Source organism: Mustela lutreola, chromosome 4 (genome assembly GCF_030435805.1).
Source record: "Mustela lutreola isolate mMusLut2 chromosome 4, mMusLut2.pri, whole genome shotgun sequence".
NCBI lineage: Eukaryota > Metazoa > Chordata > Mammalia > Carnivora > Mustelidae > Mustela > Mustela lutreola.
In genome coordinates, this window is record NC_081293.1 from 170,058,329 (window position 1) to 170,079,981 (window position 21,653).

A 21,653-nucleotide genomic window follows, 5' to 3' on the forward strand; every position below is an offset into this window, starting at 1 on the left:
TCTTCAAAGCGATAACAGCACATTTGCAGCTGGGGGCTGGCTTGGAGCCTGGCAAGAAGCCTGCAGCGTGGGACTGTGTGTTCCACCCAGCCTGGCTGTCCTCCAGGGAGCTGTCAGTTGCCGGGTTCCCACAGTGCCAAGCACTGGCAGGTGCAGAAACGTTCAAGGTTTCTGTTCCCTAGTAGTGTTGAGGGCATGCAGGTTGTCTGACAGTTAACAAGACAAGTACCCTGTGGGCCCTGAGGAGCATGAGGAGTAGAGTTCCTTCTTTACTTTGGGGGATTGATGTTGGCATTCCCAGGTGTGTGATAACCCACTACTGCTCCTCACAGGCTTCTGAGAGGAGTGAGGAGTTTGCACAGTCTTCTGGAGAAACAGAGGACTAGGACATTCCCATTTTGGAGGTTTTTTTTTTTTTTTTTTTTAAGATTTTATTTATTTATTTGACAGAAAGAGATCACGAGTAGGCAGAGGCAGGCAGAGAGAGAGGGGGAAGCAGGCTCCCCGCTGAGCAGAGAGCCTGATGTGGGGCTTGATCCTAGGACCCTGAGATCATGACCTGAGCGGAAGGCAGCGGCTTAACCACTGAGCCAACCAGGCACCTCCCATTTTGGAAGTTTTTAGTGTTTGCTTGTTTTAAGGAAGAAATTGCCAAGATAGAATTTTAAAAATTGTGTTTTATTTTATATGTTTGTGTTTTAAAAATTAATGATCCTAACATGCAAAAAATAAAATGTGGTGTACTGCGCGCTTACACAGATATGTAAAGAGATACATAAAACTCCTAGGATTTATCAGAATATTATCTTCTAGTGAACTACCGGTGGTGGAAGCAGATTATGGGTCAAATGTTTAAAGTTACTTGAAGCAAGGATTTTTCTTCTACTCCTCACAGGGTATCTTTGTGACTAGATGTAATGATCTCTGAGATGATTTTGTTTTCAGTCCCCAAACCAGGAATGGGAAAAGAATGCAGGCCTGCCGTTGGGGGTAAAAGAAAGGGAGGTGAAAGAGATTTAGGGAGTTACTGTAGATTTTGCAGGGCCAACAAGAATCCAGAGTAAATGAAAGAAACACTGATGCTGGTCATTTCCTCTGGGCTCAGGCAACTAATGCTTTGCTTTGTCAGTTTGAGTAGCAATTTAAGATCCAAGAAGCCCTTTGAAAGTTGTAATAGAATTCTGTCTTGTTCATTTTCCCCCTTTCCTGGCCAAAAGCTGGCACACTATAGGCTTTCCAAAAACATTTGTGGAATGGAGTCAGAAAGCCACTTTATTTCTCAGGATGCATTCCTTTCGCTTGTTCTGCAGAAATACTTGAAATGTTTAGAAATTTATGGAATGAAATTATTATTACATCTGTCCCTCCAAGCTTTTATTCAATGCTCATGCCAACATATATATGCAACTTGTATGTCTCTTTTCACCTACTTTTTGGGATACAAGTAAGGTCACATGGCTTTTTAACTTTTAAATGTTGAAGTTAGCAAGAAGCCTGGAAATTTTTTCATAAGTTGGACTTCCGAAGTTTCTTCAGTAGTTTTGAAAGCCTACCCAGCATCCCATGCTGGGTACGTAAAGGCAAACTTCCAGTTTCCTCTGCTAAGTGGCCCATCTCCCACCAAGCAGTAGGCATTGGTATTAAACTTCTCTCATGGTGTATCATGTCTTCTTTGGGCACCCTTGGCATGCATATTTGAGCAATTCAGTCAGGATCATCTCCACTCATGAAATAATTCCTAACTATGTTGAATCTGAAAAGAAAAGAAGAAAAGTTTTTCTTCAGTCCTTACCACCCTGTGGATCCCTACCTACTTTACATTCCTATAACGAACAGTTGTCTTAGTGGATTCCGAAGAAAAGAAGAAAAAAAGGAAAAAACGAAACAGAAACTCCTTTGTGATAAATACCTGTTTTCAGCTAAACAGAGAAGCAAATGGGCAAACTGTAAAAGGCAGCTCCTCTTAAAACAATCCTATATGGTCCAGTTATACACCCAGCGTGGTGATTAAGTGCCCAGCTTTGCAGCTTCATTCAGATTCTGGCTCTATTTCTTGAACTGATGCTTGGCATTTAAGCTTCTATATCGCAGTTTCTTCTTCTGTGAAAGGGAATGAGAGTGATAATTAAATTTGCCAACTTTTTCTGAGGTATGCAATACAATTTACGCAACAAACTGGTATATAAAACCTGTATTGTTTTCTAGCAAAAACAAGATCATGCTAAGCTTAAATTGCTATCATAAAAAATTACCATTTTAATTTTTTTGTAAAACCTTGTGACAGTCATATTTGTTTAGAGGAAAGCTATGACACGTATTCATCAATTTGATTTTCTTTAGTTAGCATGATATGCTTTGATCCAAAAATTATTTAGATAGTTTTCATACCTATCTTTACATATAATTTTTTGCACATGTAAATAAGAGTTCCAGAGTCTTTTGCCATAGTTCCATCAGTGCTGCCTCTTAACAGCCTTTGAAATGAAGACATTCCAGTCACTTTGGGAGACGTGGACATGTGGGCAGTAGGGGGTAATGAGCTGTAGTCAGAGAACCAGGAATTGGTTGTCCTTCTGATCATACGGATTCATCACCATAGTTTCACCCATTGTATTGAACTTGAAGATCAATAAATGACCAGCATAGTGTCCTAAAACAATAAGATCTCACAGACTCTGTCAATTTAGGGTAAGTTAAAGCAAAGCAGAACCTAGGGGTTTTCAAGTTATAGTTTCCCAGCTGAACAAGAACTCCCTTGAATAATTGACTTCCTGTTGTATCCTTGATGTTCATCGGTATAAGAAGTGATCATGAAACAAATGATTCTTTAAAAAAATTATAGCTAAAAATGCCATCTGTGATATCAGTCAGTGACAATTCTACAAGCTTTCAGGGGCAACTCTTTCAAACTGGGTGGAAGGGAGGATGGCTTTTATTTCCAGGTGAACTTGAGCAATAACTTCTACCAAATATTAGACAACAAGAATAATACAACATGTTGGGGTTTGAGGGTCAAGACATTCATAATTACTTTTAGTTCCTAGGTGCATTAACAGTCTCCCACTGAGTTTCTCTTATTCTTTATTTCACATATTTCTTTATTTACATGTTGTTATTATAAATTATCTACTTGGGGGAAAATAGTTATAACTAACTACCTGCTGTACTCCAATGCCTTTCCAAATGTGACTCTTTTATGTAGCATATAAGTTATTATAGAATTCACCTGAAGGAATAAACTATCACTTTTCTTCCTAGAGTCTATATATATAAGACCACAGTTTCAATGCTGTAGATTGCACCTGGCTTTCAGCCTGATACCACTAGTGAAAATTTAATCTGGTGTTATAAATTCTCTTGTTTCTAAAAAAACTTCAGCAGGAAAGTGAAAAGAAAACCAGCATAAATATGAAACATTTCATCAACAGCAGTTTTAGAAAACCCCAGAATTATTAGCTTTTATACTCATGACAAAGCTGTATCACTGAAAATATTGTTCATAATTATTCCAGTTTATTAATAGCACTAATAAGTTCTCATTTTGTACAGATTGGGTCTCTTTAAGATTTCCTTTATGAGGAAGTGCCTTTAATTTACAGAAGACCCATCAGGGTGCCAAATTCTATCTGGATACAGTAGTTAACAATATAAGACTGGTGATGAGCTGAAAATTTAAGGAACTGAAAAACAAAGGTTTCAAATGTCATTTCAATGCAAAGGAGTGAGGACTTGCACCATACAAAAATCTAGTTCTGCCTCTAAATGTAAATTACCATATAGTTGGGAAAGTACCTAAATTTCCCCCTTTTCATCTTTCCTAAATACAAGCAAATAACTTCAGAGGGAATGAGAGAATTCAATGTTCCTGAGAATTCCGATAGCCTTAGGGAGTTCAGTTTTCTGTAGCATTTTCTTTTGCAATGCTATACTGATTTCTGATTTATCACCAGTGATATATAACAACAATTTCTAAAATTCATTGAGTGCTTATTCAGTTTGAAACACTTTATGTCTGTTACATGTATCATATTTAAGTAATTTCATCCAGTGATTCTCAACCAAGAGAATTTTGCCCTTGCCACCTTCCAGGGGATTTGGCAATCTCTGGAGACAGTTTTGGTTTTTACAACTTGGGTGGTGGTTGGAGGCTAGTTTCACTGGCATTCAGTGGGTAGAAGTTAGAGCTGCTGCTAAACATTCTATACTGCACAGGACAGTCCACCACATCAGTGAATTACCTAGCCCCAAATGTCAATAGTGCCAAGGTAGAAAGAACCTGACTTAATCCATTCAACAACTTGGTGAGGTGGGTATTTTTATTATTTTAATTATAATATTATAATTTAATTTAATTATAATATTAATATATTTGACATGTAACATTGTGTAAATGTAAGGGGTACGAAATATTAATGACACACTCATATTGTAAGGTAAGATGAGTGCCACTGTCGTGATAATTAGCGCCTCTGTCACCTTACCTAATTATTCTTTCTAGTAGTTGGAATAGTTACATTCTAGTGCTCGCTTCGGCAGCACATATACTAAAAAATTGGAATAGTTACATTCTAGTCTCTTAGCGAGGTTGATGGTTATAGCACAATATTGTTTTCTGGATTCACTGTGCTGTGCATGAGGTAGGTATGATTAACCTCGTTTTCAGGGAAGAGAACTGACACGGGAAATGTGACCATACAGCCAAGTAGGTAGTGGTGCCAGGATTGAAAATTTAGCTATTTTCTCAAAGCCCAAGCTCTTTCAATTATGCTGTGCTACCATCTTCAGAGAATTTTGATGATCCCTGGTAGAGTCTGGGCTTTGAAGAGTAGAGATTCTGCCATATTCTGTGTACATGCCTTAGCAGTGCTAAGTGCTAAGGCAAGCTCTTGCCTGCCAGAAGATTGATGGTAATCATCCATCTCTTGAGCATCTTCAGGTTTCCCCTTGAGGATAATATTTTAACTCTTAGGTCAGTAAGTCCAAGAGAAAATTGTTATTTGATTGCATAGACTGTATTACTAAACAAAAGATGAGTAAAAGGAAAACAGAAGACACACTTCCTGTCTCCAAGGAGGTTGTGGGACAAAAAGGGTAAGTGTGTATATATAAATAAAAGTATGTGTTATGTGTATCTATAAACATATAGAATTGTCAGATCAAACTTGGTGAAAGCAGTAAAAGTAAATGATCATCTGGCCTCCTCATGTGCCAGGAACCTCTATCTGGGTCTGAAATGTCTTTGTAGGTCTATATAATGTGTCTTTACATAATGCTTGGTCATCGCTGCAGCACACTGAGGAGCCTTGGCTGCCCTTGTCCTTTCCTCTTAGATGAGTTTATAAGCAGAACCAGCCTATATGAACGTGAATTTAACAAGGCCTTGCCATTCTCCTTTTTTATGAGCTTCCTGATGGGGGCGACTTTTCCCTTCCTCGTTTTACTTGGCCTGTTTTCAGTGCACTCATGGCCACTACTTACTTATTACAATTAAAGCCCATTCTCAGGAAAGAATCTGAGGAACACTCTCAAATGAAATGGAACCTAATGGGTAAGTAAAGTATAGTGAAGTTTTGCTCTGGTGATATCTAATGATGGGACTTGAGGCATCATCTGGCAGAGTAACTTATGACAGGATGGTTATCTCATAAGCTTTCATATATCCAGATCATTTGTAGGATACATATGACACATTGCTGAACACATAGTAGGTACTAAATAAATGTTGGCTTCCTTTTTTTCATTTTTAATTAATTAATTTACAAATATTTATTTATTAGAGAGAGAGGGAGAGAGCACAAGTGGGGGTGGAAGTGGGGGTGGTGCTGGGGGAGAGAGAGGGGCAGAAGGAGAGGGAAAAGCAGATTCCTGGCTGAGTCAGGAGTACAACAAGAGTGCTTGATCACTAGTTCCAGGGATCATAACCTGAGTCTGAGCAGAAGACAGATGCTTAACCAACTGAGCCACCTAGGCATCCCTTATTAACTCATTTTTTAAAAGTAATTTCCATACCCAGCCTGAGGCTCAAACTCACAACCCTGAGATTAAGAGTGACATGCTCCTTCTTCTGAGCCAGCCAGGTACCCTTCTTCTTGTTTCCTTTTAACATACTTTTAAAATGATGCCACATAATTTATATACCACAGTTCATAGCAGTGTTAGTCAGGAGAGCTAAAACCCAAGTGTCCACCAGTGGATGAATTGATAAACAAAATGTGATATATACATACAATGGAATATTGTTTAGCCTGAACAAGGAAAGAAATTCCACAATATGCTATAACATGAATAAATCTTGAGGATATTATGCTAAGTGAAATAAGCCAGTCACAGAAAGACAAATACTATCTGATTCTACTTCTATGAGGGTACTTAGAGAAGGCAAAATAATAAAGATAAGAAAGTATAATGTAGTTGCCAGGGGTTAGGGGGAGGGGAGAATGGTGAGTTACTGTGTAATGGGTATAGTGTTTCAGTTTTTCAAGATAAAAAGGGTTGTAGGGATGGATGGTAGTGATGGTTGCACAAAAATGTGAGGGTATTACCACTGAACTGTACATTTAAAAAATGGTTTTAGATGGTAAATTGATGTTATGTATATGCATTTTATCACAATTATTTAAGGCCCATACTGGGTACAGAGATTACTTAAAAAATGTTAAAAAGATTAGGTGGCCATTTGTATATTATTGTATATTTGTATATTGATGTTATGTATATGCATTGTGGTAAAATGCATTGTGGTAAAATGCATATACATAACATCAATATACAAATATACAATAATATACAAATGGCCACCTAATCTTTTTAATATTTTTTAAGTAATCTCTGTACCCAATATGGGCCTTGAACTTAGAACCCCGAAGATCAAGAGTTGCATGCCACCATGTAACCAACTGGCCAACCAGGCAGATAATCTTCTAAATTGAATATCAGTTCTGCTTACAACAGTAGGAAATTCTGTCAGGGAAGTATGTATAGTGGGTAAAAGCTTGACTCTGGCAACAGAATGTTTAGGTTCAAGTCTGTTTTTTCTGTTATTTACTGTGGAACTTGCTTGGGGAAATTGCTAGCCTTTTTTGTACCTTAGTTTATTCACCTTTAATGTGGGATAATGAAGAAGATACCTATCCCATGGGAGTGTTATAAAGATTTAAAAAGGCAAAGCATGTCATGTATTTGACACAGCAGTTGGCATATAAACAGTAAGTGCTCAACAAATACGAGCTATTATAATAAAATTTTACGAGTTGATAATTAGGCAGCTTGGAGGGAAGAGCATCATGGTTTCTTACTACCTCTTTCCATTCTCATCCTGGCCATTGATTTCTTTCCTATCCCTGACATCTCAAAGCCACATTTAGGATTTTAGTTATGACCTTCATCCATGTTTGAGCACTTTCCTGGAGCATAAGTCTGCATTCCCTCAGTAGGTATGTACCTAAATGCAAATTTAGAGTATCATGTATCAGTTCATTTGTTCATATCTGCTAACAGTGTTAATGTTTGAATAATAGTGATATCCTACTTATGCCCAGAACAAATTTGGGGTGCAATCTTTTACGATAAAAATCTGGGGTCTTCCTGTATGCATGCATGTACATGCTTAAAATAGAATATCATAATTAAATGTCTTTTATTAAAAATATAAAGCTTCAATAGCTACTTGGTTTGTAGACTTTTGCTTTCTTATCTCAGTCCTGAATAGGTCTAGCAGTTATGATTTCATGAAACCAATATGAGGAGAAAAACTGGGTTCATTTCTAAGTTATAGAATATTATCAATATAGGAGGGATGATTTGATTAGAACCAATGTTATACACTGATAGGAGTCCTGGTTTGGAATTAGACCAAGTTTGAATCTTAGCTCTACCATTACAGACATTTACCTAAGTGCTCTTGTCTGTTTCCTTAACCAAAAATTGGGGAAAATAACACCTGTTTACATGGTGGTTAAAAGGTTTACAGGGGATGATGCCTGGCAAATAGTAAGAACTCAAGAAGTAGTCACTATTTTATTTATTCTTTCCAGAGGAAGGTGATGGATTAACATACTTGGGGTCTTTTCAAACCATACCACTTGGTCAGCTTCTGTGTTCTTTGGATATAATTGTTAATCCCTTTATTATCACTTGTTCTTTGGTAACAAAGAGGAACTGATTACTAATTCATTTCAAAATGTGTGTACTATATTTGATGGGTCACACTAGCAGTTATAAAGCAAACAATAGAGTGGAGGTGGGGAAGTGGATGGAGTGAGTTCAATCACATACCTGGGAAAAGTCAATAATAAAGACTGAGTGAAAGAACCTTGATTTGTATGTCAGACTGGAGAGAGGAAAACATGGGTATAGGATTTGAAGCAAGGATCATGAATTAGAAATGCTGAAATTCCTTCTTGGTATCTCACTCCATGCATTTTGGTTTATATCTTTGCTCTATTTTCTCTACTGTTAAAGTTTAGCGTAATGGAATTTAAATGTTTATACAACCTAGATTAAGATGGAAAAAAGATATCGTTGAAATTGAAAGTGAAGCTATAAAAACTTGCTGAATATGTTTATTAATTTAAATGTGTATTCTTGTTACTGTGAAATGCACGTTTTATTTGTACTGTACTTGGGTTACCACAATCAACAATATGGTAATTTACACGTAAACACCCTTTCCTTACTTGTAGTTTCCTTAGTTGTAGGCAGTTATCAGACTAAATTTGTTACTTTCATTTGAATTTTTCAATTTAAATTCAATGTACCTTTGTCTTTACACAACAGGATTCAGGGTCGGGGTTAACACACTACCTTCCCTTCAAAGACTGGATTCCTTCCGGTGTATTAGTCAAGGTGTTTTGCTGACCGAGACTAGGAAATCTATAGGAGGGCGGGTTAGTTTACACACTGTCGATTTGTCATCTTAGTCTTTAACACACACAAAAACCTTCCTTCAGAACTAAAGCCGGGCTGAAAATTTAAGACAATGAACAAATCCTGAGAGCGTACAGGACAAAGCGATTACCATCTTATAGGATTTCCCCCCATGAGTGCGTCTCCCAAGGGTTTGAGCAGCACTCAGCTCACCTAAGCCTGAAACTAACAAGGCTTGGTTCTTCCCTCCGACTCTCAAAGGAAGCGCTAAGGTGAACACAGCATTCGTTGCCTCCGAACTTTTCTGGTCTCTGAGGCTGCATTTTGTTACAGCAGAGACATATTTTCGTTCTCCCTGCAGAATGCACCTTGCAAAAACGGAACGCGAGCCTGGCTAGGTTCTCGGAAGAAGTGAGAGGAAAAAGGCTCAGAAGTTGGCTGCCGTGTGCCCCGCGTTCCCCCGAACCTGGCGCGGAGGAGGGTCCAGGAGACTGCCGCTGAGCTGGTTTTGCTCCCGCTGAGCGTCCGAGACAGGATTCAGAGAGCGGCAGCGACTGTCCCCCACCTGCAGGCTGGGTGGGGGCTTGACGGTAGGGACTCGGGCTTGGAAGGAACGCGAGTGAGGGAGGAAGGCTGGGAGTCAGAATGGGAAAAGGGAAACGCGGAGCAGCCAGGAGCGAAGGAGAGAAGGAGCGGTCAGGGTGCGCAGAGGGTGGAGAAAGCCGCTAGGGCAAATTGGGGGCTGGACCAGGCAGCGCCCAGCTTTTAACCTGGGCAGTGGGGGCGGGGGAAGGAGCTAAAGGGAAGGGGAGGTGTGTGAAGTGGGGTGGGGGGGTTGGAAGCAAATGACATCACAGCAGGTCAGAGAAAAAGGGGCGAGCAGCCTGTGCCAGAGGAGTAAGGCGTTTGGCATTAGGAGCTCGAGTCCAGCCTGCCCGGGCAGGGACCCTGACGCCCGCAGAGACCATGCAGAGGTCGCCTCTGGAGAAGGCCAGCGTCCTCTCCAAACTTTTTTTCAGGTGAGGGGGTGTCCTGCCGAGTTTTGGAAGGACACGTGCCCACGAAAGAAGAGGGCGTGTGTATATGGGCTGGGTTTTGGGGAAAGAGGAATAGCTTTTTTGTTTGTTATAAAGATGCGCTATCATTCATTGTTATGGGAGAGAATGTGGGTTTTGTGAACAAAATAGGAAACGTGAAAGAAAGAATAAAGGGAAGCCAATTGTTTGAATAGAGAACTTTAGCTTAACTTTGAAGTCTGAACTACTTGGAACTGAAAGTTGCGCTTTGGAGACCCAAATGTGCTACTGTGCAAGGGTTTTCTTTAACTTTTCTAATTAGTGAATGAGAACCTTGTTGATAACAAGTACTTCAATTTGGTCTCTTACTGTCGCCACTCAGTGCCTTGGAAACTTAGATGTCTTTGGCATCCTATTCCAAGTGCCAATGTTTGCATATAGTAGGTGCTCAGAAAACACTTTTTTGGAGGGAGATGTGTGAAGTGGGTAAGAGGACCTTAAAGTTCTTATTGTTATGATACTGAGTAAATCTAAGAAGTATTTGCCACCATTCCATTATTTTTTTAGGGATGAAAGCAAATCCTTTGAAATATCTTTTTAAAGAAAAACAAATTCTACAAGTTAAACCTTTTTTTTTTTTTTTTTTTTTTTTTTAAGAGAGGGGAAGGAGCAGAAAGAGAAAATCCCAAGCAGGGCAACACTGGGCTCCATCCCAGACCCTGAGATCATGACCTGAGCTGGAATCAAGAGTCCAGTGCTCAACCAAATGAGCCACCCAGACACCCCTGCAAGTTACACATTTAAGCGTGGGGTGCGGGGGAGGGGAGTGGGTGGGAGTTCAGAATGATCATGGAAATGTGAAGATATAGGTCAGGATACTGAAGTTATGCAGAATTGACATGTAATAAATTTTACTCTTATCCTCCTTTGCATGTGATGAGTCATAAAAGCTTGGAACTTTATCTAATGATGTTTTTAAAAATGCAGTCTAAATTCAGAGTCTTAGGCAAAGTGTAATTAGATGTAGCATTTTAAATTTGAGGTGTTCTTTGAATACTGTATCTACTTTGTTCCTGTTACATTATGTGAATGAATGAATAGGTATAGATCTGTCATGGAATATTACTTGATTCATGATTAACCAGTGAATCAGCATACTTTGTATCAGAAAAGCCAAATATAAATATGCCCATATGTGTGTGGGGGGAAGAGACTCTCTTATCTATGTTTTATTCTCTGCATGTGCAGTAAGTGTGGAACTCAGGTGTGAAGGAATGACTCCTGACCATTGATCATCCCTGTGGATAAGAGAGTAGGACTTTACTCTTTAGAATTACCTTTAGTATTTATGTTTTCAGCACCTTTTGTTACCCCATCTATAAAAATTGGATTATCTGTCCATTTATTTTCCTACTATTTACAAAATCAGAATGCTAATTGTCATAAATTGTAGACTTTTAGCAGAGCACTTTGAGGAACATAAATGCCAATCAGTCTAAAATGCAGCTTTCAGAAAAATGAATATCCTAGACCTACTTCTAAGTGTTGAGGAACTTTTAATTAATACATTGTTGATTTAAATTAGATCACTGTTAATCTATCAAAATATTTTTTAGCAGATCACCTCATATATTTTAGGATAATTTTTAAAAATGCCTTGAGGTTGACTTATTAAAAAATGTATTATAATCACCACTGAGTTTGTTAAGAGCATACTCATTCTTGTTCTCCAAACTATTTCATAATAAATTGGTCTAAGAAGAGGTGTATTTTGGGGTACCTGGGTGGCTCAGTGGGTTAAAGCCTCTGCCTTCAGCTCAGGTCATGATCCCAGGATTCTGGGATGGAGCCCCGCATTGGGCTCTCTGCTCAGCAGGGAGCCTGCTTCCTCCTCTCTCTCTCTCTCTCTGCCTGCCTCTCTGCCTACTTGTGATCTCTGCCTGTCAAATGAATAAATAAAATCTTTAAAAAATAAAAAAATTTTGGAACCCTCCTACACTGTTGGTGGGAATGCAAGCTGGTGCAGCCACTCTGGAAAACAGCATGGAGGTTCCTCAAAATGTTGAAAATAGAACTGCCCTATGACCCAGCAATTGCACTATTGGGTATTTACCCTAAAGATACAAATGTAGTGATCCAAAGGGACACATGCACCCGAATGTTTATAGCAGCAATGTCCACAATAGCCAAACTATGGAAAGAACCTAGATGTCCATCAACAGATGAATGGATCAAGAAGATGTGGTATATATACACAATGGAATACTATGCAGCCATCAAAAGAAATGAAATCTTGCCATTTGCAACAACATGGATGGAACTAGAGCGTATCATGCTTAGCGAAATAAGTCAAGCAGAGAAAGACAACTATCATATGATCTCCCTGATATGAGGAAGTGGTGATGCAACATGGAGGCTTAAGTGGGTAGAAGAATAAATGAAACAAGATGGGATTGGGAGGGAGACAAACCATAAGTGACTCTTAATCTCACAAAACAAACTGAGGGTTGCCGGGGGGAGGGGGTTGGGGAGAAGGGGGTGGGATTATGGACATTGGGGAGGGTATGTGATTTGGTGAGTGCTGTGAAGTGTGTAAACCTGGTGATTCACAGACCTGGGGATAAAAATATATGTATATAAAAAATATATGTTTATAAAAAATAAAAAAAAAAAAAAAAAAAAAAAAAAAAAAAATAAAAAAATTTTAAAAAAGAGGTATATTTTTTAAAAGTTAAGTTTCTACTATTTATGGGGACTGACAATCACCTAAAATAGCAGTGATTATAAATTTTCTTCTTGGTTTTAATTCTAAAAGGGTAAAAAATTTATTTTCTGCATAGGGTCAGAAATTTACCTTCTGCATTGACCACTATTGCTTTGGGGTCAGGAATTTTGCCTTTGCATTCAGACTGTTTTGATTCTGGTTGTTTAGATTGAGCTGTGTGACCTGAGGCAAGTCCCTTAACATCTCTGTATTTGTGTTACTTGATCTTTAAAACTTGAGACTAATAGGACATAAGGCCTAGGGGTTTATCTGTTGAGAAAAATGCATGTAAAGTGGTTAGCCCAGTAAATGTTAGCTAGTTTTATTATCATATTTTTACATTCATTATAATACCAAGCACTTTGTTTATATCAGATCCTCAATTCATCTTTGTTGAATATAATTGTGACTATCAGTCTGTAAGAATGGGCCTGGATGAGAACTTAATTTAGGTAATATCTCAACTAGAATGGCACATTAACTACTTTAGAATTTAACTTTCTGAATATGATCCATTCAGTTTCAGAGTCATCAAAGGGTAAAGCTATTATGGTCTGGGTTATAGATTATATTAAATCCTTCATTGTTCAGGTTTTATTATTGGAAAAGCTAGTAAAGTTTGGGATAGTTTTAAGTAGTACTTTCTTAATTTTGCATCAAGTACAAAATTTGAAAGACATCTGAAGTCTTGAATACTTTGAATGTAGTCATGGCATCCATACCAGGAGTCTAGATCAATGCTTGAAGAATTGTCAGAGCCCCACAGAATCCAAGTGCCACAGAGTCTTGTAAAAATGGATGGGGTGGGTGCCTGGGTGGCTCAGTTGGTTAGGCGACTGCCTTCAGCTCAGGTCATGATCCCGGAGTCCTGGGATTGAGTCCCACATCGGGCTCCCTGCTTCACGGGGAGTCTGCTTCTCCCTCTGACCTTCTCTCTCATGCTCTCTCTCATTGTCTCTCTTTCAAATAAATAAATAAAATCTTTAAAAACAAAAACAAAAACTGGACGGGGTTCCTGATAAACTCCACAGAGAAATGTCAATAAGATCAAAGAGTAAATACAGTAATATTAGGATCTAAGGCCAAGAATTACATAAGTCTCAGTTTAATAATAGAATCATTTAAGATATTTTAATAAGTACCAAATAATTTAAGATACTTTTTAAAAAGTTTTTATTTATTTATTTGTCAGAGAGAGAGAGAGCGCACAAACAGGGGGAACTGGAAGGGCAGGTGGTGGGAGAAGCAGGCTCCCCACTGAGTAAGGAGCCCAACCCTGGACTTGATCCGAGGACTCTGGGATCATGACCTGAGCCGGAGGTAGCTGCTTAAATGACTGAGGCACCCAGATGTCCCTAAGATACTTTCATAACTACTAAATACAAAGTAATGAGAGGTTTTTAAACAAACTAGAATTTATGTATTAGAATGGGTATGGTGAATCAAAATAGCTATCAATGAAAACTAAACTCATTCTAAACATTCTGCTTTTGATCAAAGTAGTTCAGATTCTTTTTATGAAATTACCTTTAAAAATAGTATATAAGTTTCTTCTCATGGGTATATAATGGGCCCATTACTGTTTAGCATTATTTTTAGTTGTAGCTTGCATTAGATTATTAATCCTATTACCCAGACTGGAACTTGCTCTTAAATGACTTATGGCTGTATCTTGAAATCAAATCTATGCTGATAGTATAAAGATTCTTCATCAGAATTTGCTTTGTTAAAGCCAAGTGCTACTTAAGTTTAGGAATTTTCATTGAAAAAAATGTATTGCAAACTTTATAGACATTTCCTAATGAAGAAAAACATAAGTGCTTTTTTTTTTTTTTTTTTTAAAATATAAGTGCTTTGAGCAACAGAAGCATACTTGCAATCAGTTTATAATGGAAGAACCATGAAGATCACAGTTCTGAAGGTGACCATACTTGTTTGATTATATAAATTATGGCATATTGTAAAAAATATAGTGACTTTGTATTTACATTTCACTACTTGTTGGTAAGGCATGAGGAAATCTTAAAATTACGGCAGAATCAAAATAGAGTCATAAACACTTTTGCAGTTTGTTGGCAGGCATTTGTAGAACCACTGCAGAGAAAGATCAGTTGGCCATTCAAACAAGGGTCTAGTCTTATCCTGATCAATACACATGCATTATCTCAGGTTTGTCTCTCAGACAAAGTTGAGCCTCTGCAGATCAAAAGACATAGATGCATGAAACAAAAGGCCAACATGAGACACACAATTCATCTTGAGATGTTCAGCTGCCAAGGAGCCTGGATACCATGAGTCCATCTAGTCAGTCTGTGCACATATGTCTTCCAGTAAGGATGACCCAGGGTTTTCTTATGCTCTCTTGGCTTTGTCTTCCAGAGGAATTGAAAGAGACCACTTTTAGAACAGATACCTCTTTCTCTTGGACAGTGTTGTCTGAACACTGTCAAATGTTGACTCCCTACATCAGTCCTTGACTATCCCTTTTTATCCATCCACCTTTTGCCAATCATGTATAATACAATTCAGATTTTCCAACCTGTGATGTGTCAATCTTGATTGATTTAACTTTCTGAATTCTAAAATGATCTCTTTCGTGTAATATGACCGAAACTGAAGTTATGTATATATATTAACATGTAAAATACATGTATATATAATTAAATTCCTTTTAGTTAATTTTGGTTGTTTAAAAAATTCCTCCCCCCCCTTTATTTTTTTTTAAATATTTTCTTTATTTATTTGACAGAGATCACAAGTAGACAGGCAGAGAGAGGGGGAAGCAGGCTTCCTGCCGAGCAGAGAGCCCTATGGGGGACTCGATCCCAGGACTTGGAGATTATGACCCCAGCAGAAAGCAGAGGCTCAACACACTGAGCCACCCAGGTGCCCCTCCTCCTTAATTTTTGAAGTGTATTTCAGTGGTTCAAATTATTACTTACTTGACAGTCCAGGAGTATTCTTATATACTTAAAAATGCATAGAAGGAGCACCTGGGTGGCTTAGTGGGTTAAGCCTCTACCTTCAGCTCAGGTCATGATCTCAGGGTCCGAAGATCCATCCCCACATCCAGCTCTCTGCTCAGTGGGGAGCCTGCTTACCCCTCTCTCTCTGCCTGCCTCTCTGTCTACTTGTGATCTCCCTCTCTGTCAAATAAACAAATAAAATCTTTAAAAAAACAAAACAACAACAGCAAGAAAATGCATAGCTGATGGTTTAGCTTTAATGTTCAATTCCTTCTTAAACAGAAGTGGAATCTATTTTTCTTAAACTCCTTCGTCAATATTTTATTTTACTTTATGTTTAAAGATTTTATTTATTTATTTGATAGAGATCACAAGTAGGCAGAGAGGAGGCAGAGAGAGGGGGAAGCAGGTTCCCTGTGGAGCAGAGAGTCCTATGCGGGGCTTGATTCCTGTACCCTGAGATCATGACCTGAGCCCAAGGCAGAGGCTTAACCCACTGAGCCACCCAGGCGCCCCATCAATATTTTATGTTTGATGTGACAAACAAAATATCCCTTGGAGCCAACTGATACACTAGGGAAATCACGGTTTTCCAATTTTCCGTTTGTGTTTTGTGGGAGGAAGTAGGACTTAGTATGATAATATTCAATACATAAATGTTCAAACTTGTTTAAAAGGCCCTTAAAGGAGCACCACTATAAGATGTATTATTATTGTTAGTGTTGTTTCACAGGAACCTGTTATTTCAGTGTGATACAGTTACAATGTAAGTATAGGATTGCGAAACCATCAGGAAAGGGTGTTAACCATTTAGCATGCAGCTATATGTTGTTTGTTAAATTTTTAAAAACAACTCTGACTCAGCAGCAATTTTGGCAATTTTGATTCCACGGATTCCTGACGCATCTGTGTAAAAGCACGTCCCTGGAACCAAATCCTGGAGCTGTAATGAGGTCAAGAGGGGAAAACAGATTACAACGGAGGTCTGGTTGTGGACCCTGCCGGAAGGTGTATTGTATCCAAAACGTTCAGTACTTTATCGCCAGAGCAAAACATTACCATTTCAGAGGCTTCTCACCAGCTCTGGAAGAATTTACCTGGTAGTTGTTTGAAAGGGAAATTAGCATTACAAAGTGGCTTAACTATTGAGTTTAGTGTCAGCCCGGAGTTTAGTCTTCTTTTATCAAGGAACCTGTAAAAATTCAATTAGATTGTTCTGTGTAGAGAATGAATATATTTCTTACAGAGCTCTGAAAGATCCTGGCTTTCGCAGCTGTTTCCAAGTGGCAAGGCTTGTCAAGGTTGCTATTCTCTTTGCAGCTCCGTTAGCTTATTACTGCCTTTTAGCATCAATGATGATTTTCTAACTATAAAGCCCTGGATGTCAGGACTTTCTATGACTCGTTTCATATAGTATTGAGACCACAGCATGTAATGGTTTAATAAATATTTCTTTGTGATGATAGTGATTCCATGGTGATCAACCTGAGAGACTTATAGGTACTGTACACTCAACAGTTTTGTAATGCACCACTGTTCTGATAAAAAGGGGTCAGTGCAAGCAGGGCCATGGACAGATTTTTTATTGCCCAGAACAATTATTCTGTCAAATGTTTTTTGTGTCCCTTTATGGCCAGGTCTTAGCCTTTCTGGGGAAGACTGCTTGGTTGTTCCTTGCTTATGGGATAAGGAAATGATTTAAAGGTTTCTGCTAAGTCCTTATTGTTAGGATTCTCAGCCCTGAAACTGGGCTTTACTCTGGTATAATCAGAGAAATCTCCCAGAGGTTGCTACAAGGAGCTGAATCAGAGCAGTACTTCCTTTGTAGGTTCATTCATTCACCACCTTCTGTATGCTATGCAGGGCGTTAATAGAGTTGAGATGGACAAGAAAGAAATTGGTGTTGCCTTAGTGGAATGAATTCTCTGCAACCCAGAGTCACAGAGGCTTGTAAAAACACTCTGGCTCATCCAATCCTGTCTAAGGCTGGTTAAGGAAGGCTTGCTGGAGAAGTGACTCCTGAGTTGACACCTAAAGGAGATTGTCCAGAGAGGGCGGGGATGCATTAGGAAAAATGTAACCATGGAAGCAGCAGACTTTGTATAGGACTGTCAGCAAGAGGGAGCATGACACCTTCAAAGAATTCAGAGACTTTCCCTGTGACTGGAACATAAGATATGTGACAGATTTGTGGGAGATGCATCTGAAATTCTAGTCAGGGCCTGATTAAAAGGGACTTGGTGAGCTTCGTTTGGGCTTTATCATATTAGAAATGAAAAGCCATGGATTTCAAGAAGAGTGACATGACCAGTTCAAAGCTGTTGCAGTTTTGCCAAGGAAATAGGGGGCTGTAGGGATAGAAAGATGAATTTGAAAGACATTGCGGGGGGGTGGGTGTGTGTGCACATGGCTGGCTCAGTTAATTAGAGCATGTGACTCTTGATTTTAAGGTCATGATTTCTAGCCCCATATTGGGTGTAGAGATTACTTAAAAGTAAAAAATCTTAGGAATAAAAAAGAGAAAAAGAAAGACATTTGGGAGCAAGAGTAAGCTTGGCAATAGATTAGAAGTGGAAGGTGAAGGATAGAGAAGCGTCAAGGATAATGTCTAGATGTTCTGTCTTGGGTAAAGGGGGGATGAAATGTGCTGGGTGAGGAGATTGGGAGAAGGCTTGGGGGTGGGGGATGGAGGTCTAGTGGACCCTCTGCTCCCTTTAAACTTAAAAAAGAAAATGATGTATATGGCTCCAGGCCTGGTAATAAAGCTATTTGAAAATAGTGATTTCCAGATTGAGGTAAGAGAAATTAAAAAGTCTGAAGTGACAGGGTTATAAATACTGTCCTCGTGCTGTTCAGTAAAAAGTCCAGGACAGTGTCCAGGGAAGGATTTAGAGTGGCTCCTTGTTTGGCTTTATTGTGCTATGGAGTCACCTTGAGAGTGTCAGGAGTCAACAGCTGTGTTTTAGGGATGGCAGGAGGTAAGATTTACTTAGATATTCTACCTCCCCCCCTCCCAAACCCACTGACTCAGGTGGGGTCTGAAGTGCCTCCATCTCACTGAAAGTTCACTTCTTTCAGTGGTTTTTACACATTTGATTTCTAAGATCATAGACATTCAGGGCGGTATGAAAATCGGCTGGGGCTGCAGGTCCTGTCTGTAGTGACTAAGTAAATAAAAGCACACCTACTAGCATGAAATATTTTGTGTTTGTGTTAACAAAAGATTCTCATTACTCTGGAAAAGATCAGGTGTCATTGTTTCGTGTTCAAACTTTGAGCCTGTTAAAATACACAGAACTTTCTTAACACTGCCTACTGAGCTTCTACCCAATGTCATCCCCTCTCTCCCCCGTCTCCCCCAAATGCCTAGTGATTTTCTCGAAGTTCTTAATTTGAAAGAGAGCCCCACAAATTTCATCTTGTACCAGTCAGGTCAGTATGTGAAAATGAAGCTGAAAAGGCAGAATCCCAGATGTCTGACAGCTGTGTTTAGAAGAAGTTCAAGGCCAGAGTTTGGAGGCCAGTGTTGGTTGTGAGAGCAACAAAAGAATAATCTCCTACTGGTGGGGTTTACCAGTCCTACTTCTAGAGGAAGCATCTTGGAGAAACTATATAGGAAGCTCTCTACACATCTTGTTTATTTTAAACATTCTTGTAAACTCTGGAAAATAAGAGCTAACAAAGCTTCATGTTCTCAATCCAGGTTCATTGCTATACTTTTATTTATTTATTTATTTATTTACTTACTTATTTATTTAAAGTAGGTTCTATGCCTAATGCGGAGACCAATGCAGGACCCAATGTGGGCCTTGAACTCACAACCCTGAGATGGAGACCCGGGCCAAAATCAAGAGTTAGATACTTAACCAACTAAGTCACCCAGGAGCCCCAAGTGCATTGCTATTCTTTAGATTAGAGTTTGGCAAACTTTTCCTGTAAAGGTCCAGATAGTAAATATTTTCAATGCTGTGGGCTATGTGACTTCTGCCATTGTGGAAAAGCAGCCAGAGACAATATGCAAAAGAGTGGGCATGGCTCTGTTCCAATAAAACTTCATTTATGGGCACTGAAATTTGAATTTCATATAGTTTTCTTCCTTCCTTTTTTTTTTTTTTTTAAAGATTTTATTTATTTATTTATTTGTCAGAGAGAGAGTGCGGGCGTGCACAAGCAGGTAGAGTGGCAGGCAGAGGCGGAGTGAGAAGCAGGCTCTTGTCAAGCAAGGAGCCCGATGCGGGACTCGATTCCAGGACCCTGGCATCATGACCTGAGCTGAAGGCAGCGATTTAACCAACTGAGCCACCTAGGTGTCCCTTATAGTTTTCACCTATAATTTTCAACAGTTAGACATTAGGTATTTACATAATCAGTCACAATATATTCTTTTTAAAAAAAGTCTATTGCAAGAAGCTTCAAAATGTACAGCTTTAAAATTACTTAAAGATCTAGAAAAAGTTTCTAAGGCTCATATATAATTCATATTATTGTTATTCAGTAATTGAGTAATTTTAAAAAGGAAGTGAAACACACAACTTTAAAAGTGAAGCAAAATGGGCTTTCCCGAAGAGGAAAATAGTAGCTTAACAGCTGTTAATTTATCAGAATAGTTTTTTCTTTTGGGAACCTGTTGACTATTTCTTCTTGACTTCCTGTTTGCCTAAGCACCTTTTAATGGGTCCTTCAAGATAGAAGCACTTATCCATTTTTTTGGTACTAGGCATCTGTGTGACTCCTTGACCTAGTAGGCCCTTAAGATATGCTTGTTGAAGTGAATAAAACTTGACTAATTCAGTTTATGGATATACTTCTAAAATTTAATTTTTGATGGAAATGTAAAAATTTACTTGTACACATGGACATTAAACTTTGATATTCTGAAGATAAAATGTCTAATTTTGAATAAAAATATTCTTTGTTTTTACCAAATCCATGTGTTCTGAAGTATTACATGAAATAGGAAAATCAGTTTCCTTTATTTTCTTGTGTAATGTATGGCACTTTATAGGAAAATTCCAGCTTAGTAAACTATCATTTTTCTTCAGGAGATCGATGATGATCCGCTTTGCTATAGATAGACTTTTTTCCTGAAGTATTTTATTCTTTAGATCTCATGTTAGTCTTCAGTGTGTCTGACAGTTTAGTTTTAAATCAGGTTATTAAAATGATTATTTCCAAAATGTCTTTCTAAATGTATGTACCACAATTTAGTCTTTTAAAAAGAGGACCTTTAATTCATTTTAGTCTTGGACCTCTGAATACATTTTTCAACAGAATAATAAACAGGCTAATGAATATTTGTTACCAAAAGCATTTCTTTCAACTCAAAGATAGGGTTGACTTCTAAAAACTCATATTAGCTTTTTTTCTACCTCTTTCATCTGATATTTAATAGCGTTACTCTATTTTATCCAGAAAAGTCAATGTATAGCTGGTATATATGCTCTGTGAATGAAAGTACACAACACAAATAAATCCCCCATGGGTTAATTTGATTCTGGAGTCAACTGGGACCAATGTCATTAAAACAATTAGACATTAGGTATTTACATAAATCAGTTAATTGAGAGCATAAAATATAAAAAGAGAGAGAGAGGCAAACCAAGAAACAGGCTCTTCACTATTGAAGATAAACTGATGGTTACCCAAGGAGAGGTGGGTGGAGGGATGGGTTAGAAAGGTGATGGAGATTGAGGAGGACACTTGTGATGAACACTGGATGTTGTATGTAAGTGAAGAATCTCTGTATTGTACATCTGAAATGAATATTTACACAGTATGTTAACCACCTGGACTTTAAATAAAAACTTTAAAAAGTATGTATGTGCCTATAATGAGATCCAAAATTGTATTCACATGTTGAAGAATTTATAAACTGATGAAATTAAAGCTCAGAAGTAGCTTTAATCAGAACTAAGTTTTATGTAGTGGAATTTTATTAGAAAGACAATCACCAGGCGCCTGGGTGGCTCAGTGGGTTAAAGTCTCTGCTTTCAGCTCAGGTCATGATCCCAGGGTCCTGGGATCGAGCCCTGTATCAGACTC

General features: G+C 38.5%; 1 protein-coding gene and 1 long non-coding RNA gene across 5 annotated transcripts in view; one reads left to right on the forward strand and one right to left on the reverse strand.

Moving 5' to 3' along the window:
* Nucleotides 1–659: 659 nt before the first annotated feature.
* Nucleotides 660–9,454, reverse strand: LOC131829663 (uncharacterized). The gene is made up of 3 exons (XR_009352947.1): nt 9,332–9,454; nt 1,910–2,100; nt 660–1,753 (listed from the first exon to the last, which is right to left on the reverse strand). It is a non-coding gene; the product is annotated as an uncharacterized LOC131829663 (long non-coding RNA).
* CFTR (CF transmembrane conductance regulator) overlaps nt 9,316–21,653 on the forward strand; it is a 169,500-nt gene continuing 157,162 nt past the window's right edge. For 2 of the 4 annotated variants that reach the window (XM_059171666.1, XM_059171667.1), the window contains exon 1: nt 9,710–9,884. In XM_059171666.1, the coding sequence (XP_059027649.1) occupies nt 9,832–9,884 (53 nt within the window). In that variant the 5' untranslated portion in view covers nt 9,710–9,831. Of the gene's footprint in view, nt 9,456–9,708; nt 9,885–21,653 lie in introns of those variants that run through there. The other 2 variants (XM_059171669.1, XM_059171668.1) reach the window with 2 other exon arrangements.